Source organism: Pogoniulus pusillus, chromosome 8 (assembly GCF_015220805.1).
Source record: "Pogoniulus pusillus isolate bPogPus1 chromosome 8, bPogPus1.pri, whole genome shotgun sequence".
Taxonomy (NCBI): Eukaryota; Metazoa; Chordata; class Aves; order Piciformes; family Lybiidae; genus Pogoniulus; species Pogoniulus pusillus.
The window spans coordinates 33,447,489-33,467,784 of NC_087271.1; the positions used below are offsets into that span (position 1 = coordinate 33,447,489).

Below are 20,296 nucleotides of genomic sequence, written 5' to 3' on the forward strand. Positions count from 1 at the left end.
TGAGCAATGGCTGCACACAGGTGTCCTGAGGCATACCAGTGAGCTGCAAGATACTCTGGGGGAAGACAGACTTGAACCAACAAAAACACCTACTGTTTCTTCCCTTGAAGGACAGTGTTGCCACCCAGGCTGGGCCCATTCTGCAGAGCCTTCCAGCCCTACAGGAAGCTGCCTCAGCAGCCACTCAACCTCAGCACTAGGCTCAAACCATGCTAGTTATCCTGTTTGAAGATGAGGTGATCCAAGGATCAAGCAGACCTTGCTGTTGTAGTTGTAAAGTTAATAGCAGTAACCAATCCCCCTCCAGGCCTGTTGGAGTAAGGGAAAGAGACTGCATCTGACAGGAGAAGAGGGTCCTGAGGGCAGCTGCAGTGCCCTGGTTTCCCTGTGCCCAGCACCCAGAGCCAGCATCCACACTATCCACAACCATAGCTTCTTTGTTAAATAAGTATCCAGCACCACCCCCCAGGCAGCCCAAATCCTACCTGTTTTACACACCAAGTTGCTCCTCAGAGCCTCCCCTAGTCTGAGCAAGGCTCAGGGAATCACCAGACCTTCCTCATTACCACTTAGTGTCCTACACTGATCTGCATTAATTAGCACAGCTAAATGGGCTTCATGTGGTCTTCAGAGCACCTGGTACCTCCTGTAGCGCCTCTGCTGCAGCCTCTCACCCTGGCCACGGTGACTGTGTGCCGTATTTCCACTTAATACAAGCCCTGCTGGTGAAGACTTGGTGTAGGCAGCTGTGCTTGGATGAGCTAACCTCTTCCTAAGCGGCATGCACTGGGTCAATGCTGCAGGGATACACTTCAGACACAGTCCTCAAGTACAACTCTGTGAGGAGGGGTCTGCAGCTGAACTTCTCAGAAGTGGACTGGGCCATAGCTGGGCAGGTGAAGTGCCACATCCCTCGGGTATGAAGGGCCCATCAGGCCTCTGGTTTTGGGCAGAATAGAAGCATGAATCTGTAAACAAGAGTGTATACCCATGTGGGCACACCAGGTTACATGCACACATAAATGCTCAAGTTGCCATGCTGTGCTCTGCTGGGAAAAACACTTAAGGACTCTTTCTGCCATCCTCCTGCTTCTCTTTTGTACGGGCTGCAACTGCCAGCTGGAGCCAGCCCTGCAGACAAGGCAGGCAGACCAAATGCAGTCCTGCGAATCCCCACAGGCTTAAGCATAAACAACACACCTGCTGCTCAGGTGTCCTTGCAAACTCCCCAGCAAACATTTCATCCTGTGAGAGGACATTCAAGTTCCTGCCGGGCTAAGCACAGCTTCTGTCAATCTACATTTCCAAGGCAGACACACAAAACTGCTGTTACCCCACTGACCCCTTTCATGGGCACACTCCTAAAGCAGAGCACACCCAAAAGTGTGAGGTAACTGAAATCAGTGGGAAATGGACAAAGAACTATGGCAATGGTATCTTTAATGACAAAAGTCCTTGTGCAGACTCTGCCGTGCCTGCGTTCCTTCCTTCTAGCCACGTATCCCTCAAGATACGTGCCAGGGGAGGTCTAGGCTGGATGTTAGGAGGAAGTTGTTGGCAGAGAGAGTGACTGGCATTGGAATGGGCTGCCCAGGGAGGTGGTGGAGGCACTGTCCCTTGAGGTCTTCAAGAAAAGACTGGATGTGGCACTCAGTGCCATGGTCTAGTTGACTGGATGGGGCTGGGTGCTAGGTTGGACTGGATGATCTTAGAGGTCTCTTCCAACCTGTTTGATGCTATGATTCTGTAAGATCTCTGTGAAGTATTATTTCAAAAGCTGACATGAAGTTGCATATGAAATGAAAATTACTCTGGACTATTCTCAATACTTTATTAACTTAAAACATTGTTCCAATAAATATGAACCAATAAACATAAGACACTCCATAAAATCTAAATAAAGACATATACAAACCTGTCAACAAAGCAAAACCAGCTCTTTTTTTTTTAAACTGAGGTACATGCAGGGTCATTTAAGGCAAATTCAATCAATTATACTTATTAATAATGATTCCTGCCCACCTCAGATGAATTTCCTTTTAAAAGTTAAAAAAACGAAAACAAAATCAAACCCCAGGACTATACAAATGATGCCATAGAATAGCTATGTTCCAGTTATTAGAACAAGCCCAGAGTACAGAAGCCAGTAATGGTTCTGGACAGAAAGTCTGTGCCTCCCCAGCATTCCTGCCCTCCTCAGTCAGGATGACTTGTTGGATGGGTTTCTAGTTATAAGGCATAACTCTGTGCTTTGGCTTTTCCACTTGTCTTTCACAATCTTCCTTCTCTCTAGTGGATGTGGCAAGAAGTAACCCCCTGTGACTCAAACACAAGCAAACAGCCAGGCCTTGCACAGACAAGAGAAATGGCTCTGTGAGGACAAAAAGAGCCTCTCTATAATAACCATTAATGCAGCTCTCGATTTGCACCAGAACAAGTGGGAGCAGAGTCAGACTCAAGCTGGTACCTTTGCTTAAAAACTAGCAAGATGCCAAACTGCAGAGTTCAGTCCTGATCCTCCAGGTTTTCCTGACAGGAAACCAAGAGTGAAGCCATTCAGCACTGAAACTCAGCCAAGGCAGTGCTCACTACATCAAGTAGTGAAGGCTCTCTGCCGTTGCCATGTAAACACTCATACCCATGTTTCCCTGCAAGGTGATTCCAATTACTGAAACCTTCAGACAGTTCCTCTTAGCCATGGGAGAAGTACTTTCCAGCTTACAGATAGTTAGTAGCTTATCCATCTTTGGAGTATCAGGCTTCATACCTAAAAGGCTTACTTTCCAGTGTTATTTCAGAAACAGAAGAGAAACAGAGAAACACCAGTCTTTATTTCCCCCTTTCAGTCATTCAGGTTGAGTCCTCAAGGCATGGTCCTGTCATGTTCTTTCCTCTCTGATCTCTTGGTCAGAAAGATAATGCCAGGTTCTGTGCTCAGGATAGAGCTTGGGTCCAGTGGGAAAAATAAGGGAGTCTGTTCTCATAGTGTTGTAGGTGCTTTCTGTCTCACAGCTGGGATTCATTTCAGGCCGTGCTGTGTCTCACGGTGTCTCCGTAAATCCACCTTCCGCTGGAAGCCTTTGCCACACAGATCACAGCCAAAGGGCTTGAAGCCTGTGTGCTTCCGACTGTGAGTGATGAGGTTGGAGCTCTGACTGAAGGCTTTTCCACACACCTGGCACTTGTGAGGCTTCTCACCTGCAAGCAGAAGGTGGGAGAGAGAGAGTGAGAAAGAGGCAATGTGCTGCATACACAGGACCAGAGCAAACAGGAAATGCACTCTGGGCCTTAAAGCTAATCAGAAAGATTTCTGTGTGATTACCAAATTAGTCATTCTTACAAAAAACATGCAGCTGGGAGCCCCAAAACATTAGCTGAGTCTGCACTAGAGCTGAGCAGACCTAACTTGGCTGCACCTCCATCATTATAGTCCATCAGTAGAGCCCAGGGAGCAGCCTAAAGCAGAGTGCTCTCAGGACACCGTAACTTGTGAGTACGTTTGTCTGCATGGGCTCTGTGCACTTTAAACTGTCTTTGTGCCCTAGAAATGTGAGGAACTCCTGGAAAGACCCCCAGGTCATGCTGAATGCCTGACTTTGATTGTTACAACATCAACATGGAGGCAGGTGGAATAGATAGACCGAGGTTTACAAGCCAAAACCAGTGAGCTCAGATCTGTCCTCAAAGGAAGTATGAGGACCCCTAAGTGAACCCTAAAGGGCAGAGTTCATTCAGAGATCTGCTCTTCTCTCTATTCCCCACAGTGAAATGGTAGCAGCCACTCTGAATCAGCCCAGAAGTTCTCTTACATGTGAATAACATAAATGGGAACAAATCCAGACTCTAGGACTTCTCCTACAAGAGGGATCAATGGCAAAACTCCACTAGTCTACACAGGAGCAAGACCTCAGAGTATCTTCATAGCCTTTATTATCAAATAAAAGATAAAAGGGAACCCAATCACAAAACCAAGCCTGATTTTCAGAGTAGTTCTGCACCTACTTCTTCACACATTTGAAGATCAGATCCTTAGAAACGTAATACAGAACATACTCAATTCACAAATGTACACTGCATACAAACCAGCTTTCTAATTCAGTCAAGGATCTGAGTTTATATCAGTAACTTAAAAGCCCAGGCACAGTTTCTGATCTCACAACAAAATAATAGTACTGACTGATCCCCGTATGTGGCTGAAATGACACTTAAGCCTCAGCTGATAAAGTTACTATGGAAATACTATTTGTGGTGCTTCTTAATTAGTTCATTTGCAGCCAGTAAACATGTGGTAGAAAAATCTTTCTAAGTAATGTTCATTTTTACTGCTTGCCATCTAGGAAAAGTCACAACCAAGCAGTGCTCTGTTTGCCATTTTTAGGCTTTCCCCTTGAGAACTGCTAGCAATCACTATGAGGAAAGAGGATTTTGGTCAGCTGAACCTTGGGTTTGGCCAGTACAGCTGTTATTTCGTGTCTCCAGATACTTCTGTATCTCACACTCTATTCATTCCCCTCTCCTTTATGTGAATAGTGCAGATCTGAAAAGCCAGATTTTCTTTTGATGGCTCCTGATAAACTTCCCTTCTCACTGAATTCTATATTTCAAACAATTTCCTTTAGTGATTCGCCTGCACTTTATTAGTTTCCATGTTTATTACTAGCAGTGAAACTTGAGAACTCTGCACCTCTCCTTCCACTCTGTATGGAACTGCAGCCATTGCTCAGAAAGTCCGGGTGCAAGTGCAGACAATCTCTGAACAAATATTTAGACTAAGAGTTGGACCCTAGGCCCTCCAGTTTAGTGTTTGATCTAGAGGAGGAGACTATCATAAATTCCTATCATAAATTGGTAGATCCTGCAAAAAGAAATGCTGAAATCAAATTCACCTGCCATTTTCCAGGGACTTCAGCTGTAAATCAAGGCTATATGAACATAACACTCTGCAAATGATCCTACACGAAAGCCCCTGAATAAACATTGGTGGGTCCTATTAAGGAAACATTGATTGGATTGCCAGGATTTGGGTTGTTTCGCAGCTGCTACTCGTGAAGCCACATTCAAATCACCCCCATTTGCGCAAGCAGAGCTCAGATAGCATCAACGACAGCAGGGCAGTGAGAAGTACAGCAAGGCACGTGTACTGTCCCAGCTGAGGAGGTGCTGCAGAGAGACCTCTTTCAGAGACCTGCCCTCACCGTTGGGGCTGACCCCCAGCAGCTGCAGGGCTGACCTGTGTGAATGAAGGTGTGTTTCTTCATATCAGATTTCTGGTGGAACCGCTTCCCACAGTACTGGCATGGATAGGGCCGGGTGTCTGAGTGGATGAGCAGGTGAGTGGACAAAGTAGATGATCTCTTAAAACTCTTGCCACAAATCTTACAGTCAAAGCTGCGTTCCTGCAGAGAGAGGAGTCCAAACACACACGTTACATCATACCGACGATCTCACCCGCAACGAGCTGCCTGGTAGCACGTCAGTACTGCCCCTTCTGTCTTAGCAAGCACTTCCAATTCAGAGTGCTCAGCTGGCTTGTGAAGATACCTACACTTGTATGACAGCATCACATGGTAAAACAGATAATGCTCCTTATACCTGCTCCTCACAAAAATTAATCTAACAGCTCTTCCTGGTGGTAGGAATGGCCAGGTCAGAGTAGCCCTGATGGACTGGGCAGAGTCTGCCCGCACATTTCAGCAGGAGCCCAAGATGTGATCGCTCACTCCAGTGGGAAGCCCAGCAGCTGCAGCACTGTTCAAAAGCCTCCTCTCCACTGTATGCAGTAAAGTAGATGCTGAGGTCTGCCAGGCTCTCCTGGGAAATCTCTTTGACAGGCTGAATTCTGGCAGGGTAATAACTAACTGCTTATTTATAGTTCCATTGAAACTTAAATTAAATGCACCTAGAGTATGTGAGGAAAACAGCTTTTTGGCTTACTGTTTTAACATATGAAAATAAATGGAGACCTTGCTCTCTCTCTCCTCTCCCTCACATGCTCCTCTCCACCACTTTCTTCCACAATAAATCACCCCTTCTTTCCATCCCTTAACTACCATCACACCTTTCTCTTCCTGATATACTTTCGTATAATCGCCTTAGCTTATTAGGCTTTTAATGACCTTGCCCTGAAATGTCCTCTCCATGGGCACCATATGCAGTGCTGCTCTTTTCACTATTACTTAATAGGTGGTATTTGCCCTCACTGTGTGCTGTTGCACACTCCTACAATTGTAAATAAAACAGCTAGCAAAAAGCAACACTTATGTAACTCTATCCTCCAAAAGCCAGTCCGAAGCAGGAAGATGTGCCAGGCCAAGTGGGTGGGTGAAGGGGAATATGGCACAGTATCAGCAGGTGGAAAATGTTACAAGTCCTCCTACCAAAATTAACCATCGTATTGTTTTGGTGTGTGACTCAGTGTGTGTGGAGATGGAGAAGTCTGTGCTCTGTACCTGACTGGTTGTGCAGATGCTCCCTGCACAGACACAATGAATACAAACAAAAGAAGACACACTTCTTTGGGGGAAGGAAGGAGAAAGAATGATGAGAGCTGCATAGAAAAAAAGCACAGTGAATTGTTTAACTGTTAAAACAAATCCACGTCTGCATTAGCTTCCAGCTCTGAGAGTAAAATGTTAGCATTTATTATCTGTCACTTTTGGAGTGCCAAAAGTATTTCTTGCTTCATACAAATGCAAACTCTGGGTATTGCAAACAAATCTTGTGTTCTTTTATTTGGTGACTTGCTTCTCTGCTCATGAGCTGCCCATCCTTTCCTCTGCTTGCAACCATATTCTTCACCTGCAACTGCCCACTGCAGCTCTGCCATGTTCGCTTCCTCTCCTCAGTTTAGATACCCACCCATTGCCCTGCATTGCCTTCATGACCTCCCCAAACAGGAGCAAATGGTTGGCCCTTGGCCCTTTATCCTGCCATTCTACCTTGCTCTTACCTGTGAGTGCACAGCCTTGTGTTGCTCCAGGCTGACTGCATGGCCAAAGGTCTTGCCACACATGTCACAGGCAAAGGGCCGTGTGCCGCTGTGGGAGCGGCGCACATGTACCTCAAGGCCATGTGGTGTGGAGAATACCTAAGTGGAGAAAGCAGACAGGGTCAGATTTGCCAGGCAGAAGGGGCCCAAGAAGAGTCATAACCAGTGTGGGAGAAAGGGGTCCCTACCTTGCTGCACTTGACACACTTGTAAGAGCCGGTGCTAATAAGCAGCGGGCGGCACAAGAGCTCCGACTCCACTTTGATGCCACCTGGACCCTTTTCTTGCTGTAGCCCAGGCTGCGCCTCGGCATAGAGCCCAGGTGCTGCTGCTGGTGGTCGCTCAAACAGCCCTGGGCCAGGAGAGCTGAAGTCACCATAAAGTCCTAGGGAAGAGCTGCACTCTGCACCATAGAGGGCAGGCTCAGGGCCTCGGTCACAGAAGAGCCCCAGGGCTGAGGTTCGTTCCAGCGCTGGGCAGGGCCTGTAGCTTTGCACGAGATGCCTCAGCTCGGAGCCACCCAGGCTGTTCCACATGTATGGCTTGAAGGGCACAGAGAAGGGGGTTGCTTCATCTAGGGACGGACACACGGATCGCTCTGAGGCTGTGGAAAGACAAGGGCATGGGAATTAATGTGCCTCGCCAGCCACCAGCCAGGGCAGAGTCAATCGCAGTACTCAGGCTTGCACACGGATCCAGACTCTGGTACTGCTCATCAAAGCTTCCCTTTCATCTCTACTGGGAGGACATTTTATACTGCACAGTAGGGTCGATGCATCCAGTATGACCTACTCATGCACTGTCCAGTCAAATTAATTAAAGCAGCCACCAGTTTTGTCTCCTTCCATCTCTGGGTGCTCTTGAGACACTAAAGCACTCAGTCTGCAGTTTCCTTTGGTTTTACCTATGTATATCTACTGTCTCCTGAGAAGGGCTTTGACAGTCCACATGTTTAAGTTCCAATGTAGGTCCCACACATCTATATAGCAAATATGATGCTACAGAGGTGCCAGAAGGAGCAAGTGTGCTAAGATTTACCTTTTCAACAAAGCTAAAACCTGCTTATTGCACAGTTTAATGCCCAAATCTAGTCTCTCAGCTTTGTGTCACAACTGTCCGTAGTTATACTACAGTATAACTGAAATAAAGACCACTTCAAAAAGGTACCTAAATGCCATGTCTCTCTTTTTTTAGAAAACAAAACAAAACAGAATCAACCATCACATGAAATAAAATCATGATTGCTTTAGATTGCTCTGAGTCACTCCACATAAAGAAACAAAGTCCATCCAAAACATAAAGCTTTGCTAAATCATCAGTATCATCATTAAAAATTGAAGACATGGGAAGATTTTCCTAGGAGCACATAATCAAAGCCATTTCCCACCAGGACAAGCTCAAATGACTTCATCTGGCTCTAACGGGCTAAACTTTGGCAATGGCATCTGGCCAAGGCAGTGGGCACCACAAGTTGAATTGTGTTTGAGGGACCCATAGTAGAGTCTAATGAAATGGCAGGAACACAGCCTTTGGGATCAATATCTAAAGAAACAAATGCTCGTGGAGCCTCACACAGAGGAAAGCACAGCTGGACAGGGAATCAGACCCCAACTGTGTCTGTCAGAGATGCTGATTAATGTCCAAGGTGCTCTGCTTTCACTCCTCATCACAACAGGCCCCAGCACTATCATAGTCAAATGTCCCTACTGGAAAAATGTTCTGGTAAACCAAAGAAAAGATGAATCAACTGCTCAAGTGCTGACGTCTTCATACAGTTATTGGCATCCCATACAGATTTGACTTCCAGAATAACCTCTCTTACGCAAAAGCTTGTCTACCCACAACTGCTCTCTTGGTTTCTCTCACTCCTGTGGGTTTGACAGTTCCCATGCTTTCCTCAACCTTTGATAAATTAAGATAGCCAGTGGTGGGCTAGGGAAGGAAGGTACAATGTGTTAAGCTGTCCATTTGGTTAGGCAGGTGGCCACTGAGGGTAACAGAAAGGAGTAGGAAATGCAGTGAAAAATGAGCCTTGACTCAATTGTTTCCTAGTTTTTGCATCATTTCAGATGTTAGTCTCAAATTCTTCCATTGAAATTAGGAGTCTTTTGGTTGGAAATATATACGCACATACCAACCGGGACATTTGAACAGAGCGATGAAATCAAATTAGCTGACACTGTGCTGAGCATGATTTTTCCTGTTCTGCACTGACTGCAAAGCTGTGGTCAGCATCACATCGTCTATCTTGTGCCTTTGCAACCAGTTTCAGTGTTGCCATCTCTCACGATTTTATCACAAAATTCAAAACTATCTTAAAGCCCCAGCTCTGGAAACTGCACGATTTCATCAGGCACTCAGCTTGCTTTTTGTTTTCTTGTTTTAAGTTCTTTCTTTCCCTTCCAGTCAACTTCTAACCCAGACTGTAAAGACAAGCATGAAAATGTAAACCCTCAGTATTTCCACACCAGAACTGAATATCCGCAAGGTATTACTTACAATCTTGATTTCTAAGTCAGTTCATTGAGTGAGAGGGGAAGGATGGCTGACCTGATTTTTGAGCCCTTGGAACTGGCAGCATGGGACATGGTAAACGTTGCACCACAGATAGGTTTGCATGCAATGTTCCTTCCATCACCTCACGTTCTTCAGAGACTATTCAAGCACAAGCACAGAGGAAACACTCACACTATAATTCTCAGGGGCATTCTCAAGCCATCCAAGCCAGTGTCAAGATTGACCTGCAAACCCTGCTCTGCCATACTGCAGGTCATTTCTCTGTTTGCTTCTCCTCTGTTCAACAGCATCTAGGCCTCCAAGGGGTGAGCAGGGAGGGAGCGACAGATTCTGCCTCATCTTCCTAATAAATCTGTGCAGCCTTTATATAGACTACTACTTTTTTGAAGGCAAAGCAAATTCAATCTGAAATGGTTGGAAACAGACTGATATGCAAAGCAAAGAAAAATTGGAGCATCTTCCTCCACAGGCCACAAAATGTCATACTCTGCACAACTCCATTATAGTCCATAAAAGCCTCCCCACAAGGTTACATAATCAACAGGCTCACCAGGAGATACTAATATACTACTGCACCTCTATATATGCAAATGCACATGGTTATGCACACAGAAAGTGATGTTAAATAGCAAAGTAATTTTTGCTGGAGTCTACAAGAGCATCAGCAGGTATTGTGTGTGTGCATACCCACCTAGATTGGCAGCACAGTACTCAAAGACAAATCTGGCTTTCACTGCGTATTGAAGCGCAACCTGCATCTGTGTTCTCTTGTAGGGATAAGGGGGTGATAGTACTAATCACTGTGCCTGCCCCAACCATGATTTAGAAACATAATTTCTCAGCTGCCTTGCCTGTCAAAGCATACAAACTGTGCCCCATCCAGACCACCACAAACACAGAAATCCAGTCTCTCAGTAGCATGTCTTACAGAAGCGACCTAGGCACAAATTTCAGCTTTGCAATGAATCTGACGAAGCAGCTGGAAGTCAGAAGGACTGAAGTGAATCTGTGGAAAGAATCCCAACCATCTAATCTTACTGCCCCTGCCTTCATCATTAACCTAGCAGCAAGGCTCTCAGTGCACTGAGGTTCATTTAATAAAGCTCTTTTCTTAGTGTGCAGGAATCCCTTAGCTTCCTGTTCCTCCTGGAAACGGTATCAGTTACAGGACCCCTCTTCCACATAGTCCCTGAAAAATCTCAGTCTGGTGGTGTCACCCTCATTTTGTAAGGATACCTTCACGTCATAGCTGGATGGCTGGCTGAGATCTAATAAATCTCACAGTGCAGGGAGAAGTGAGCAGGGAGAAGGAAAAGGTAGAGCAGCTCTGGCAAATACCTGGTCCAGTTTACATCTGTCTTTTACACACCTTGTAAAAAAAGTCCGTTGCAAAAATTGCAGTGAATTGGGGGAAGAGGAGCAGGACAAAATCGCTAGAACAAACTCAGCACGTATTGCTACACTTTGTTTAGGAATAATAGCAAAAGAAAGACTACTCTATTGCTGCATTTGGTCCGATCTGTCATTTGGAAAGACTGAAAGTGTCCCGTGGCTGGCTGTGATGATACTGGGAAGCATTTTGAATATGCCCTCAAAGAGTTGTAGGGCTGCTTAAAGGAAGAAGCAGCTTTAAAAATGCAAACCCACATCATTACACTCAGTCATTGATATGCAAGGACACAGCAAAGATGAAGCGGGGAAAACGGGGACAAACTGTTTGCTGGCATCTGCTGTCGGTAAAGCTGAGACAATTTTTCCTTCGTTAAGACAAAACTTGTTCTTTTTTCCAGTTCCCCTGTTTTAACCAAGGCAATAAAAAGTGGTGTGTCTTTTTTTTTTACATGTTTTTGTTATAAAATGGCACCATTGTATTTTTAAACGAGATAAGTATGTGCGCCAGGCTGGGGACAGCATCTCCCACTGCTCCAACCACATCAAAGGCAGGACGAGGGAGCTAGAGACAGACATTGCAGCCATAAGTGTGAGTTTCCTGGATTTGGGATGTTTAAATCTGCCCGTCATTATTTTCCTCTGGGTTTTACGAATGCGTTTTTAGGGGGAGGAGGGGAAAAAAAAAAGCAAACAAAACCAACCAAAGATACAAGGGTGGGAGGGAGAGATCCTTTTTATAGGCAAGAAACAAGCTGAAAGACAGTTAGGGGGAAAGTCTAGCAGGTAATACAAAACAAAAAAAATCAACACTGTAGTAAACAGGTATGCAGCTATTCTAGCTCAAATTTTTACTGTCTCTAGAAATGTCTAAACTCCGAGTAGCAGGACCCTGTAGGAAAATGTCAGGACATTTAAGACATAACCAACCTGCGTCTAGTAATTAACCAGAGACAAAAATAATCAACAGCCAATGGCTTAATAACTTTGCTAAAGCATGTAACTCGTTTGTTCCCTCAACGGTTGGAGACGGGCTGCAAAAGCAACCCGAAAGAGATAACTCGGGAACGACTGGAAGGGACAGATTTGCCTTTTCCCACGCAAACCTGGCAAAGGCAAATCTGTTTCTTACACTCGTTTTCGACGACGGCGGCCAGTCAAAAACACTGCCCCACGGCACCGATACAGCCACACAACCGGACCCTCACCGAGCGTGCTCTGCTCGCCCCGGTCCTACCTGGCGAGACGGAGGGCGAGGGAGGTCTCCAGAAATCCTCAAATTCGGACACCCTGTCACAGACGCTGCCCTCGCAGCTGGGCGCTGACTCGGAGGTGCCATCGGCAGCCTCAGTAAGGTGGGATTCCGGGGAAAATCGCCCCTGGGAAGGCTCCGGATCAGGCAGCACGGTGTGGCACAGCCCCGCGTCCTCGGGGATCTTGCTGTCTGCAGGGCATAGAGGGCAAGGGCGCTCATCATTGTGGGGCCCCGGTAGGAGCCATCCACTTCCCGTGGCGGCTCCGGTCCCACCAAGGTTTGCTGCGGGACTGTCTTCAAGCCCCAGTCAGCCCCGCTGGCTTCCCGCGGGAATATGGTGCCGGGAAGCTGCACAGCTACCGGTGCTGATGGCCTGGAGCGGGGTGATGCGGGATGGGCAGGCTGTGTCCACCGCAAGTGAGGCCGCGAGCGAGAGACTCCTACCTGCACAGATCTGGGCTAACACCGTCTCCAGCCGCAGGCTGTAGTCCTCATCGGCGGAGCGGGGCTGATGGTAGCTGTGGGCTTTCTTGCTCTTCACTAGGAAGGACCTCGGCATGGTGGGGTGCTGCCACGGCCGGCGCGGACGCACTCCCTTCTCCAAGCACCGGGCACAGCGTCAACCCCGAAACTCCCGCGGGGCGGCGGCGGGAACGCGACCTACGGGGAGGCGCCGAACCCGCCGGTGAGGGCCGGGGGCGCCGGCCGGGAGGGGCCGCTCGCCGAGGGCGGCGCGCCAGGTGGCTGCGCGCAGGTGGCTTTGCCCCCCCTGCCCTTTACCAGCGAATAGCTACTCGGCGTCCACCGCCTCCGGCCAACGCTGCCTCCCTTCCGTGCCCCTGGGCCCACCTCGGCCACTCTCCGGAGGCCCGACGGCGAGGGGTGCCTGCCCAACGGCGGTTCCCGGATCGCGGGGAACGGGCAACAGCAGCGGTCGGGCGCCGTGGGAGATAACGGAGAGGGCTTGGGAGGGGGGGAGGGAGTCAAGGAGTCGGTTAGCTGTCGCGTTCACCCTCGTCCCTCCGCAGGAGTGCGGTCGCACTCGATGCAGTGGGCGCACCGCTCTTCTATGTTTGCGTCCGCGCCGGCAGCCGCTGCGCCAACAGAACGCGCCCACGAACAGGTTTATTAGTCCCCGCCACCTAGAACGGGCTGCTGCTGGAGCGGGCGAGAGATTCGTTACAAACCCCACAGCCTAAACTCTATGCTTGAGAAACTGCTGCTGTCGAAAGGGCCAATTCACCTGTCCACCGTGAAGCACAGTAACACGTAAACGAACAAAACGGAATCTCTACTACAACCAACGGCTGCTGGCGCTGCCGCACCTTGCAGCTGCAGGCACTGCAAGATGGGGGTCCTAGGGGAAGCAGGGAGAACGAGAACAGGGACCTGGTTAACCAGAGTTAACCCGAGACCACTTCTCGGGGCAGGGCGGGAGCGCGTCACTCGGATGCGTGCAGCGCAGGGCCGCCCCTGCCGTTACATTTGGGAAGAGGCGAGTTTGAACCACGCGTGCCGGGTTATCTTGGGGAGCTTCTTTTGGGTCGGCCTTTTTTTCCCCCCTCTTCTTTCCTCTCCCATCAGTAGCCTTAGGGTTGCGAACAAGGAATGGAGGGCTCGGGGCCGCCCTCACCTGCCACGCTCGGAGCGGCCTCCTTCAGCGGGGACACAGGTGGCGGCCCCGGGTGCGCAGCGAGGCACTGGCCCATCCGCGCCCGGCGTGGGCAGGGCCGCTCAGCGCCGCTGGGGGAGGCGCCGGGCGGGTGGGTGGGAGCGTTGCTACCCTGACCCAGCTGCAGCTCTACTCATCCTTGAGCTGAGCACTGAGCGAGCCTGTACAGAGGGGTGAGAAATCAAAGCGGCCCGATAACGCTTCGCCCTCCCCAACGGTAACGGCAGCTGCAGCCGTTGGGGGACTCCCAGCGTCAGAGCCGCTTCTACCGCGTGTTTTTGTCTCGGCGTGGTGCTTTTCCCTCCAAAAGCCACGCCGCGGAGGTGCCGCCGGCCTGCCCTGCTCCGCGCCGTCCAAGGCTGGAGCCTGCCAGGCTGGGGCCCGGCCCGTGGGAAGGCGACTCCCGCAGCCCACCTGGCGGTCGCCACCTGCTCCCCGATCTCCGTCCGGGCGCCGTTGGCACAAGGGCCGCGTGCGTGGCCGTTGCTGGCACCCCCAGGAGCCGCCGCTGCGGGGGCGCGGGGGCGCGAGGTCGGCGCCTCCCCGGGCCGCCACGGCTAAGGCAGGGCCGGAGCCGCACGGGGGCCGGCGGCGAGGAGAGCAGAGGAGAAAGACCGCTGCCTCCCCGGCCCCGCGGCAGCTGCCCACGCGAGGCAAGAAAAGCAAGAGCGCTTACCCATTTGGAGGGGCGAAGGAAAGGAAACGGGGCTGCAGAGGGGGTTTGCACCGCAGCCTGCCGGTTTGGGTGGCTTTAAATTTACCCTCCCTTTAAGGAGCAATGGTGCTTGAGTTGGCTTTTTTTTTTTTCTGTCTCTCTCAACTCCTTCAGAGCTCGGCCCCCTAAACCACAAATTCCACTTCCTGAGCGTTAGGAGCTTCTGCAACAAAACAAAACAAAACAAATTTTTTTTTTTAAGAAAAAGGTTTTTCTAACAACAAAAAAAAAAAATCCCTAGCCTCACAAATCAGCAGTCCCCCTCCTTTCTTTCTCATTTTTTCCTAAATGAAAGTGGCTTACCGTATTCCACCTCACAGGGCTGGCTGAAGTGACATTAAAGTGTCATTCTAGAATCGGGCGTTTCATTTCTCTCGGAGTTCTGCTCTAGAAATTACACGCATCTATCTGAACTATTCTTGGATCCCCTTCAACTTCCGCCATGAGAACAAGTCACAGATTCAAAACACAGATTGACTCAAGGCGGGCAGGGGCAGAACCAGAGGGCAAGGAACGGTGGAGCTGAAGCGGATCCGCTCAGCATCTCTGTCCCCGGACCGGGTTCCTGGGCCGGGGAGATCGCCTCCTGCCGCGATCCAGCCGTGCGTGATGTTACAATCGGGGCTAAGGCAGGGCCCAGAGAGATGGAGACCTCCCCTAGACTAGAAATAACTTGTTGTGGAAAACTCTTTTGGGATAAATACGCCCAAAGGCGCTGAAAATACTTTAAGACTCAAGCCTCGAGGTTTGCTCATTTCCCTTCGGATTTAGGTAATGCTTAAATATGGAAGGGGTAGGCGAGATCCCCCACCCCCTCCCTCTCTGGCGCACGGTGGCTACAGTAGCTTGAGAGCGACTCAGACACGAGGACGAAAGAGGAGTGCAGCCAAGCGAGAACGAAGAGATTTTCTTCCTTGCCTGCGTGCCGGTGCTGAATCTACTAACTCGGGGAGGACCCGTGAGGCAAGCACCAGCGGCGCGCACGGTAGCGGGGTCCGCGGCAGGCAGGGCCCCGCATCGCCCGCAAGTGCGGGGACTTCCTTACTGCGCTGCACAGCCAAGAAGCCTGCCCTCTTCAGCAAAGAGAAAAAGCTCACCTTGCTTTACACATACCCCGACCCCAAAATAAAGGTTGAAGTCTCTGATTCCTGATACAGCCCGGAAATCTGGCTCGGGTCTTGGGGTGGTCCTGGCTTTGCTCTCAGACATCTCAGCCTCCCAACGACTTTGTTTCGATTACTGTAGGGCCATCCCATGTAGGGATCTGCAGTGAGTGAACAGAGGTTTAACATAATTTCCCGTTCATAAACAGCGGAGGCTGAGGTTGGACAAGGCAAAAGCAAATTTCAGCCTCACTCCAGCCCAAGAGCATGCTGTCGTTGCGAGCAGGTGCTTTTCTTCACCGCCACCCGACCTCCGAGGAATTAACAGAAAAAATACTAACTCTGTGCCTATGAGTCCGTATGGAACATAGTGTTAGCCTGGCTTCCCAAAAATCTAAGCAGGCAGGCAGCACCACGAGAAAAACTGCAAGCTTTGACATGATGCTTTAGTAGCGACACAAAAGGAAGTCGTGTTGAAGAACGCAACTAACACATCGCCCTTAACACCTTCACTATTGCCGGGAAGTTGCCGGTGCTGGGCACAGCAGGTTTACTCCCAGCAAATGTGTACCAGAGTCTCCTTGTTGTGCTTTTGATTATTCTGAAAATCATTCATGTCGTCAGCTTCAAAAATAAGTGCTGGAATCGGTAGAAATAACCAGATTAGAATAACTCGATGTGATTTCATGTATGTGTGTCTTCGTTGACTCACTGTTTATGGCTTCTGGAAAACGATTGTTTTCGTTTACCTCTAAAAGGGGATAATAAACTAATACCTTGCTAAGCAGTGCTTTGTCTGTGTGATGAAAGCGACAGAAAACGGTGCCCTAAATTATTATTATTAGCGCTCATAAACAATTCTGAACTGCTGACAATAAAGTACATGTTCTTTTTTATGCATCTAAGTTTGAGATGTAGACAGCTGCCTTTGAGCGTTTTAAAGGAGGGCAATTTTGGCGCGGAAGATGCTCGCTGCCTGCCGAGGAGCAGGGGGTGTTGCTGGGCGCCGGCGACAAGCGACTTGGCTCGGTGTTCTCCCGCGGGAGGCACCGCGCCAGACTCCCCGGTGCTTAGCCCAGCTGCAGACGGCACCTTCTCGATATGAATGCTCTGTTCAGCAAATACCGGTGGTGGTGTCACGGAAGGAGTTTGTCTGGGTTTTCTGGGGAATGAAATACGAGGCCGAATTTTAAAGAGCTGGCCACTGCATGGCCACCAGAAACGGACAAGCAGCTCATGGGGCGTCAGCTTTCCCAACCGACTGGAGAAGAAAGCGCACGAACGCGGCTATGTGTTGATTTGCAAATCAATCTGCGGCAGAACCGCACCTCGTCTTCCCGGGCTTTCGGCAGGACAGACGATTTGCTATTACGCCGCCGGGGAAGAAAGGCAAAGCAAGATGAGGGCGCTGCCCGCCGAGGAAGACCGAGGGCCGCACAGGAGCCTTGCTCCGTCTTAGCTGTGTCCCCGAAGGGTGCGCGGCCAGCAGGCTCCGGCCGGGCTGCGGCGGGCTGCGGGTGCCAGCAGCGTCTGGCGTCCCCGGGCGCGGGGGCCGCCCGCGGTGCGCGGGCTGGGGTGGCGTCGCGCGTGCGGCCGCGCACCGCGTGCCCGGCGCGGGGCCAGGCGAGGCGGCAGCGGCAGCGGCAGCTTCTGCTCCGCACCCTCAGGCCAGCCCCTGGGGACGAGGAAGAGCAAAAGGCAGAGGCACTTAACACCTTCTTTGCATCAGTTTCCAGCAGCAAGGCAGGGTGTCCTCAGCGCAGCTGGCCTCTTGAGCTGGTAGGTGGGGTCAGGAAGCAGAGCAGCCCTGCCGGAGTCCAGGAGGAAGCGGTTAGGGAGAAGAGGAGGCTCAGGGGTGACCTTATTGCTGTCTACAACTACCTGAGGGGAGGTTGTGGCCAGGAGGAGGTTGCTCTCTTCTCTCAGGTGGCCAGCTCCAGAATGAGAGGACACAGCCTCAGGCTGCACCAGGGGAGATTTAGGCTGGAGGTGAGGAGAAAGTTCTTCACTGAGAGAGTCATTGGACACTGGAATGGGCTGCCCGGGGAGGTGGTGGAGTCGTCGTCCCTGGAGCTGTTCAAGGCAGGATTGGCCGTGGCACTTGGTGCCATGGTCTAGCCTTGAGCTCTGTGATAAAGGGTTGGACTTGATGATCTGTGAGGTCTCTTCCAACCCTGATAATACTGTGATACTGTGATACTGTGACTTGTTGGGCCTCTTGGATCCTCACAAGTCTATGGGACCAGACGGGATCCAACCTAGTGTGATGAGAGAGCTGGCAGATGAGCTCGTCAAGCTGTTCTCCATCGTTTGTCAACAGTCATGGCTTCCTGGAGAGGTCCCTGAAGGTTGGAAGCTGGCCAGTGTCGTACCCATGTAAGAAGGGTCAGAAGGAGGGCTTGGGAAATTACAGGCTTGTCAACCTGACCTCACTGCCATGAGATGATGGAGCAGATCATCCTGAGCGCAATCACAGGGCACTTACAGGATGGCCAGGGATTCAGATCCAGCCAGCATGGATCTGGGAGGGGCAGGTCCTGCTTGACCAACCTGTTCTCTTTTTATGACCAGGTGACCTGTCTGGTGAATGTGGGGAAGGCTGTGGATGTAGTCTACCTGGACTTCAGCAAAGCCTTTGACACTCTGCCACAGCAAATTCCTGGCAAAGCCCTCATGAATCTCAGACACTGGAGGTAAGAGAGCAAAACTGAAGGAAGGAAAATCAGTGTGGATTTGGTTAGAGATTGCTTCGATGGAGTAAAACCACACAAATCCATGGGCCCTGGAGGGGTGCACCCATGAGTGCTGAGGGGGAGCTATTGTTGTGACTGTACCACTCTTCATAATCTTTGAATGGTCATGGAGAACAGAGGAGGTGCCTGAGGACTGGAAGAGGGCCAATGTCACTCTTAGTCTTCAAAAAGGGTACAAAGGAAGACCTCAGCAACTACAGACCAGTCATCCTCACCTCCATCCCTGGAAAGGTGATGAAGCAGCTTGTTCTGGAGGCTATGTCTAACCACATGAAAGAAAAGAGGGTTATCAAGAGTAGCTAGCATAGATTCACTAAGGGGAAATATGATAGCTTTCTATGAAAGCATGACCAAATAGGGAGATGAAGGGACAGCAGTGGATATTGTCTATCTTGACTTCAGCAAGGCTCTTGATATCAATCCCATAACATCTTTGTAGGTATACCCAAGAAAAGTGGGTTAGATGATTGGACTGTGAGATAGATTGGTAACTGGCTCAGCAAGAGTTCAGACAGTTCTGGACAGTGACACAGAGTCCAGTCGGAAGTCTGTGGCCAGTGGTGTTCCCCAGGGACCAATACTGGGTCTGGTTTTATTCAGCATCTTCATCATCAATAACTGAGATTGAGTGTACCCTCGGCAAGTTCACTGATGAGAGGGGATGGGAAGTGGAGTGGCTGGCACATTGAAAGGCTGTGCTGACGTCCAACAAGATCTGGACAGGCTGCAGAGCTGGACAAAGGCAACCTCATGAGGTTCAACAATGAGAAGTGCAGAGTCCTGCATCTGCGGAGGAGTAACTCCAGGCACCAGTACAGGCTAGGGGTCACCCTGCTGCAAAGCAGCTCCGTGGAGAAAGACCTTGGTGTCCTAGTGCACAGCAAATTCTCCTTAGGACAGCAATGTGTCCTTGTGACCAAAAGGGCTAACAGGATCCTGGGGTGCATTAAGAAAAGTGTGTCCAGCTGGTATAGGGAGGTTCTACTCCCCCTCTACTCTGCCCTGGTGACACCATACCTAGAATACCGTGTTTGATTTTGGGCTCCCCAATTCAAGAGACTTTGATTTCTTCCAAATCTGAAATTAACTTATAACAGCCTTGCAAATGTGAGTTTTGAATGGAAATTCAACAGCCTTCTCCAAATTAATTTCTATTATCTGTAACCCAGACTATGGTTATGTTTCTTCTTTTGGATTAGAGGCTTAAATTTTGATAAGCTGCCCTGCATTCAGAGCCAGGCTTCTTACCAGCTTTGTCACCCTTCTCTGGACACATTCCAGTCTCTCAGCATCTCTCTTGAATTGAGGAGCCCAGAACTGGACACAGCATTCAAGGTGTGGCCTGACCAGTGCTGAGTACAGGGGAAGAATAACCTCTCTTGTCCTACTGGCCACACTGTTCCTCATCCAGGCCAGGATGCCATTGGCTCTGCTGTCCACATGGGAACACTGCTGGCTCATGCTCAGCTATCTAACAGTACCCCCAGGTCCTTTCTTCCTGGCTGCTCTCAGCCACTCTGTCCCCAGCCTGTAGTGCTGCTTGGGGTTGTTGCGGCCAAAGTGCAGAACCCTGCACTTGGCTTTGTTCAATCTCATCCCATTGGCCTCTGCCCACCCATCCAGCCTGTCCAGGTCCCACTGCAGGGCTCTCCTACCCTCCAACAGATCCACACCTGCTCCTAGCTTGGTGTCATCTGCAAACTTACTGATGCTGGACTCAATCTCCTCATTCAGATCATCAGTGAAGATATTGAACAGGACTGGGCCCAGCACTGATTCTTGGGGGACACCAATCTCCAGACTAGCCTAATGGTTTCATAGGGGATTTGCATTGTCCTCTCTATACCTTGCCCTCAAATGAGTTACATTATTTGGAGCCTCCAGAGGTTAGCAGCACATCCAGT

General features: G+C 49.9%; 1 protein-coding gene across 1 annotated transcript; it reads right to left on the minus strand.

Annotated features, from left to right (window-relative positions):
- Positions 1-2,407: 2,407 nt before the first annotated feature.
- On the minus strand, positions 2,408-13,950 carry GFI1 (growth factor independent 1 transcriptional repressor). Its single transcript, XM_064148320.1, has 7 exons — positions 13,783-13,950; positions 12,594-12,809; positions 12,132-12,338; positions 7,177-7,592; positions 6,950-7,087; positions 5,231-5,396; positions 2,408-3,198 (listed from the first exon to the last, which is right to left on the minus strand). Exons 2-7 carry the CDS (start codon positions 12,706-12,708, stop codon positions 3,020-3,022), a joined length of 1,221 nt encoding a protein of 406 aa, XP_064004390.1. The 5' UTR covers positions 12,709-12,809; positions 13,783-13,950; the 3' UTR covers positions 2,408-3,019.
- Between the last annotated feature and the right edge of the window lie 6,346 nt (positions 13,951-20,296).